Here is a 6,869-nt window from a genome sequence, read left to right on the forward strand (position 1 = left end):
GGAGATTGAGAGTGTGAGGGGGAGAGTGAGGACGCGCGCGGGCGCCGGTTGGATAAGGTGGCCTTAGTAGTAGCGCTGGTTGGGGGAAAGCGCTACTAGTAAGTACAATAGCAGTAGCGCTTTTTACGTATGGGCACTAAAAGTATACCTAGCCTGCCGGCAACAGTCTGGCACCCTTAGTTGTAGCGCTGGTTTGGGGAAAGCGCTACTACTAAGTAGAAGAGCAGTAGCGCTTTTTGCGTATGGACGCTACTAATATACCTAGCCTGCCGCCAACGGTCTAGCAATTATAGTAGTAGCGGGTTTTATAACTATAGCGCTACTGCTATGTGCATAGTAGCAGCGCTCTTTTTTCCCAAGCGCTACTACTATTTAGTAGCAGCGCTGCCTTCTCAACAGCGCTTCTGGTAACCTCTTGTGTATAAGGTTTTTCCTAGTAGTGGTGGGTGAGAGCGTCCAAGGAAAAGTGGTTGTTGGTTATTAGAGTAACATAGTACTGTAACATATTTTGTGTAGAGTGAAAAATATCACACCCCCTAAATAGTAAATTCTGACAATAATCATCAACAATTGATTAGGTGGGCTATAATTAATTAAAATTAGGATGCCATTTACTTGCTCTACTAAAAAGAACTATGTCACCGACCAGTCAGTTAACAGCCGACCGCTCTACCACTGAGCTACTGAGGAACAGGAGGATTCGACCTCCCAGAGTTCAACCCCCGGTTTGTCAGTTTAAAAGGTCAGCGCTCACATCTAGCAGCTGACCAATGGATATATATTTTACATAGCGTCATATTTAATTTTAATTCAAATATTTGTTAACATTTTTCAGTTTTGCAGGTCAAATACGAAAACAGATAGATTTGAATGATGCTTTAAAACATCAGTTGACATGGGCACTGGCGTAATGATGATGGACCGGATTGAAAACTCAACGAGTTTTAAAAAACAAGTAGAGGTGCATATACAAATAACTGTTTTTTATCTGTATGTGTGTTGCACATGATATAAAATACTCAAAAGTTGTATTTCTATACATGTTCAGTTTTGCATAATATGTGAGAGATGGAGATGGATTTTGTCGACGTTTGATTTTTTTTCTCCATCGCCAACGGTTCCGAGGCGATGTTGTTGGAGAGGACAAAAATTCACCAAGTTTTACAGAACAAAAAAATGTGCAAGCGATGATAGCCCACAACAAAACCCAAAAAAATTATAAAAATTATCCCACAAGATTTTTACTTTCAGTGTGATTATCGTTCTTTCACCGTTATGAGTCGAGGAAGAAGTTTTTATTATACTTGCTCAAGTATCATGCGAATGAAGCTAAAAACAACATTCCTGATACTATATGAGAAAATTTTAAGCACATCAAGTAGATCTTAATTCCTCACAGATTATTAGCTGGATCATTGCTCTCTATGCATATATCGTTAAATTGTTTTTTTGTTTCAAACATTATCTCAACTGAAGTGGATTTTAATCATTATCAGATTGTTACTAGTTATCTTTTTTATACATGTGAAATTTTAGAATACATTATTTTTACATATAACTCCAGCAAAATATCTAAATGCCCGTGGCAACGCACGAGCATTCTACTAGTAGAGCTAATTTGCCACGTCAAATTGTTGAAAAAGTGTTTTAGTAGCATGACACTTTTATTATTTAGACTATGTAATTTTGTTAATTAATCCATGGTAGTTTTATTGTAGGTAGGATGACACTTTTCTTATTTAGACAATGACAATTTCATTTGTTAGACCATGATAATTTTTTTATAGGTAACAAGACACTTGCAAAGGGCAAAATCTGACCCAAAATACAAGAGGGGGGGGGGGTAATAAACCAGCAGGCAGGTAGTAGGTAGCAATACATTTTATTGGTTAGACTATGTCATCAACATTAACCTAACCAACTCATCATCGCAGGACCACTTTTGAGAAGTATTTCAATGTTGCGGAAATGGTCCAATCAGAATGAAAAGGAAGTTAAGCTAGCTCACTTTTGGATAGAGCATGAGCTCCTTCAGTGGGTGCTCACGAATGTCATGAATTGCCATGTAGCGAGCGATGCGAGGATGTTTTTTTGTCGCGCCTCCCATCACCCCGTTTATTTTTTCCCTCCCATTAAAAACTAAATCTCATTAAAGGGGGGGGGGTCTTGTTTCATGCTTACTCCGGCAGGTGTTGATTCAATTTGATCACGTAAATAATAGGTAATTAAGAATTCAGAAATCACATCATATATGTGAGATCACCTTACTAAAGGACGTATATAAGATTTTTCTCGATAGCCATCCAAAACAAAGTAAGATATTCCTCAATGTACTGCCATTTATTGTTATCATTATTTTTACTATTAAAGGACAATCACAATTTTTCTAATACAACAAAAATAACATATCCTTTTTTATCTTACCAAATCACATATATACTTTTTATCTTAAAATCTCATACATCTCTACTATTAAATATGAGTTGGTAGGCTGTTACACATGGTTTATTTTCGCCTTCACCTTCCACCACCACCTCTCCATGCTGGGGTTTTCTTCCTACACACTCCCACCTCCGTGGTGGCAGGCAGGTCGTCGGACCGCCATGTACAAGCGTTCGTGGACACCGTCATATTATATTTCTTGTCAGTCATACAGAGAGCCAGACAATCTACATCCTCAAATTAAGTGTGTCCATTCAATCATCAAGAAATTCGTTAGGTAAATGTATCTACAATACTCTGTAGGCCTTGCATAAATGAATCCATTGCAAGAGGCACATCAAATGCGTAATATCTATATTATCAAAGAGAATTTTTAGGTAGTCATCGTTCGTAGCAGCCATTCATAAGAAAATAATTTGGAAATCAAGCACAAATCAATTTGGAGATCAAACCATTAATGCAACTAATTAGCTAGACATTTAGTTACATATGCAATTGATTAGGTCCATTTAAAATATGATTTTTTTGCACCGAATCAATTTGGAATCTGATTCATTAATGAAATTAATTAATTAGGCAGACATTTAATTATGCCTACAAATATTTAGAAGCAGGGATTTTCCTAATTAGGCATAATTAATTGATTTGGTTGGTAGTTAATTAGGCACACAGAGAGTTAGGTAGGCATTTAATTACTTATGTAATTAATTAATTTAGCAGACATTTAATTGTGCCAAATCATCTTCAAAGAGCTTCCGGGCAAGGATGGTCAACATGCTCTCAGCGACATGGTATAGCACTGCTTGCCAACATGGACAACGACCACCATGCGCTCGTGACATGGACGACCAAGCATTCACTAAGATAGATGACGACCATGCTCTACGGGATGTCCACACGTTGATGGTTGCCGAAATGTTCACGGGCGAGGACAACACGACACTACATCGGCCAGGTGGTTCATGCTATAGTAGAAAGGAAGAGTGTTATAAGAATATGAAGGAAAAAGAACTAAAGCTGCCAAGTGTTTCATGGTGTTGGAGAAGGAAAGAGTCTTCCAGAAAATTATAAGTGAAACAAGAAAGAGAGAGTATTCTAGAAAATAAATAGGAACGAGAACTAAAGCTGGTGAGGAAGGAGGAAGAAGAAAATGAGTCGTCGCTGACGAAGGCAGGGATGTTGATGTGGTGTTGGTTGGCGCCGACGAAACGATTGCCACACGCCTCCCACGTCAGTGTGTGTGTGTGTGTGTGTGTGTGTGTGTGTGTGTGTGTGTGTGTGTGTGTGTGTGAGCATGTGTGTGTGCGTTTTTTTTCGTTTCACCAGTTGTAGAATTCAGGAGACATATGATGGCGTTTCATCATGGCATTGCCATGTTGAACTCAAGGCGTTGCAAACACTTAATAGATGCGAGATATGACAAATGAGAGAAAAATATTGGCAGTTGTTGTTATACAATTAGAAAGCCTAAAAACGATGACATTTTACTGCTTGCATTTGCAAAGTTGAATGGACATTTGAGAATGATCTCTATAGTTATTCTTTGTTTTGTTACAATAGTATGTGTAGTTTAACCCACACTATTATATTGTAAATATGAAAAAATGTCCCTGTTGCAACGCACGGCGAAGATGAGGCGGACGTCATCTGGTTTTAAAGGATATAGCACCGGTGAAAAATGTCCTGGTACAACGGGAAACATTTCATACATCTCATATATTAGTAATCTTATCGATGGTCAAAGCCGTCCTCAAAAAACGAATTAGGCTTTGTATATTAGAATGGAGGGAGTAGAAAAGTTTGCATATTTCGATGCAAATTAAAGGTGGAGATTAGACTTACCCCTTCAATCAAAAAGATTATATTGTTCTGATCTCTTGTTTTATTAATTGGGAGAATATGGATTAGAATTAGTAGATCATAAATGTACGAGAATGCCCCTTTTAAGTGACTTTAAGACCCGTGCAAACTTGTAAGAGGGGCGTGTCGAAGCAAACTTTTAAGAAGGGTGTCCCGCTATGGCGGAAACCGAACGCAAAGGGGAGGGTCCGACAGGAAAAGAGTGCATCATGGGGTGTGGTTTTTTTTGTGTTAGGCCTGCGTGTTGGAGATAACATGGCAGATAGTCCGGACAACTACATTTCTCCCTCGCATATGATTTGTATTTGGGAAGGCCGGATTGTACAAACTGTTGAATTTTGGGGAGCCTACTAGGCGCCCATTTGATATCTGAGCACGTCCGACTTTAAAGACGACTTTAATTATTTGTTTGGTTTATTTATATATGCATTATAGCCCGTAGCTAGCAACGCAGAGACGACTTGTAGAGAAGAAAACCATGCATATGCATACTACTCGTGGATGAGAAAAGCATATGCATGCATGAATTTGTTGGTGTGGAGGTGAAAAGCGTATGCATGGAACTGCTCAAAAGAAAAGAGAAGAAGGAAAAAGTTAAAAGAGAGTCCCGTGGTGATGCATGGATTTGTGAGGCTGAGGACCCTCTTCCATGGAGGCGATGCGCGCGCGACGAGTGCGGGCCTCCGCTTCCACACCCCATAAATATTACCTGCCTCGGGTCCATCCTTCACAGAAGGAGGTACTCCCTTGTGTTAGATCCAAGAAGCAACCACAAACAAGAATCAACAACAAGAGAGGAGGAGGAAGAAGAAGAGATCGAAGATGGCCGACGGCGAGGACATCCAGCCGCTGGTGTGCGACAACGGGACAGGTATGGTGAAGGCCGGGTTCGCCGGCGACGACGCGCCCCGGGCGGTGTTCCCCAGCATCGTGGGGCGGCCGCGGCACACGGGGGTCATGGTGGGCATGGGGCAGAAGGACGCGTACGTGGGCGACGAGGCGCAGTCCAAGCGTGGTATCCTCACCCTCAAGTACCCCATCGAGCACGGCATCGTCTCCAACTGGGACGACATGGAAAAGATCTGGCATCACACCTTCTACAACGAGCTCCGCGTGGCCCCCGAGGAGCATCCCGTCCTGCTCACCGAGGCGCCCCTCAACCCCAAGGCCAACCGTGAGAAGATGACCCAGATCATGTTCGAGACCTTCAACACCCCCGCCATGTACGTCGCCATCCAGGCCGTGCTCTCCCTCTACGCCTCCGGGCGAACCACCGGTACGTACGCATTACATCTTCTTCTCGTTTCTTTCTTTCATTCATCGTGTCCACCGTGATCATGATGATCGAAAAAAAAAACATTTGCAAGGTATCGTGCTCGACTCCGGTGACGGTGTGAGCCACACGGTGCCCATCTACGAGGGGTACGCGCTGCCCCACGCCATCCTCCGTCTCGACCTCGCCGGACGCGACCTCACCGACCACCTCATGAAGATCCTCACGGAGCGCGGCTACTCCTTCACCACCACGGCGGAGCGCGAAATCGTCCGCGACATGAAGGAGAAGCTCTCCTACATCGCCCTCGACTACGACCAGGAGATGGAGACCTCCAAGACCAGCTCCTCCGTGGAGAAGAGCTACGAGCTGCCCGACGGCCAGGTCATCACCATCGGCGCCGAGCGCTTCCGCTGCCCGGAGGTGCTCTTCCAGCCATCCTTCATCGGGATGGAAGCCGCGGGGATCCACGAGACCACCTACAACTCCATCATGAAGTGTGATGTGGACATCAGGAAGGACCTCTACGGCAACATCGTCCTCAGTGGTGGCACCACCATGTTCACCGGCATCGCCGACAGGATGAGCAAGGAGATCACCGCCCTCGCGCCCAGCTCCATGAAGATCAAGGTCGTCGCCCCGCCCGAGAGGAAGTACAGTGTGTGGATCGGAGGCTCCATCCTCGCCTCCCTCAGCACCTTCCAGCAGATGTGGATCGCCAAGGCCGAGTACGACGAATCCGGACCATCCATCGTCCACCGGAAATGCTTCTAGATACTCATATATCCACCCCATTCCATCGTCATTATCTTACCTTCTTATCATCATCATCATCATCATCACCAAACAAAACAAAAGTAAAGGCGCGCCGACGATGCATGGGATCATCACTACTACTGCTGCCGGGGCGCCCGTCCGATCGCCATCGATGATCCTTTTTTTTCCTTGTTTCCCTTTCTTTTTCTTTCTTGCCAATCTTTCTACATAAATCATGTTTTCTTTTCTCACTTCAATTTTATTTAATTGGAGAAGATGCTATCTATGCATCCCATTCCATCGTCATTTAATTTGATTTGTGGATGACGCGGTGGTGGTATGTTTGAATTCAATCTAATCCAATGGCCGGCTAGCGGCCGAGATGATTACTATTGATTATTATTTTTGTTAGAAAATCGATGTCACCCTTTTTATGTTCACAAACTCACGAGGAAAAATAATAATACGCGTGTTAATTACTATTCTCAACATCTACTGTAGTTTAGTCTAACTAGCCCTAGCTAATTTTCCATTGAAT

At 43.1% G+C, this 6,869-nt stretch overlaps 1 protein-coding gene across 1 annotated transcript; it reads left to right on the forward strand.

Annotated features, from left to right (window-relative positions):
- The first annotated feature begins 5,027 nt into the window (after window positions 1–5,027).
- On the forward strand, window positions 5,028–6,637 carry LOC123101898 (actin-1). Its single transcript, XM_044523140.1, has 2 exons — window positions 5,028–5,578; window positions 5,670–6,637. The coding sequence occupies exons 1-2, from the start codon at window positions 5,125–5,127 to the stop codon at window positions 6,347–6,349; spliced, it is 1,134 nt and encodes a 377-aa protein (XP_044379075.1). The 5' UTR covers window positions 5,028–5,124; the 3' UTR covers window positions 6,350–6,637.
- The last annotated feature ends 232 nt before the right edge of the window (window positions 6,638–6,869 follow it).

The sequence above is a fragment of the Triticum aestivum genome, chromosome 5A (genome assembly GCF_018294505.1).
Source record: "Triticum aestivum cultivar Chinese Spring chromosome 5A, IWGSC CS RefSeq v2.1, whole genome shotgun sequence".
NCBI lineage: Eukaryota > Viridiplantae > Streptophyta > Magnoliopsida > Poales > Poaceae > Triticum > Triticum aestivum.

What these genes read in the sequence shown, in the direction of transcription:
- LOC123101898 (XM_044523140.1), top strand. Translation starts at nt 5,125, where the DNA reads ATGGCCGACGGCGAGGACATCCAGCCGCTGGTGTGCGACAACGGGACA. An exon ending in CGCCTCCGGGCGAACCACCG is followed by an intron (nt 5,579 to 5,669) that starts GTACGTACGCAT and finishes AACATTTGCAAG; the next exon opens with GTATCGTGCTCGACTCCGGT.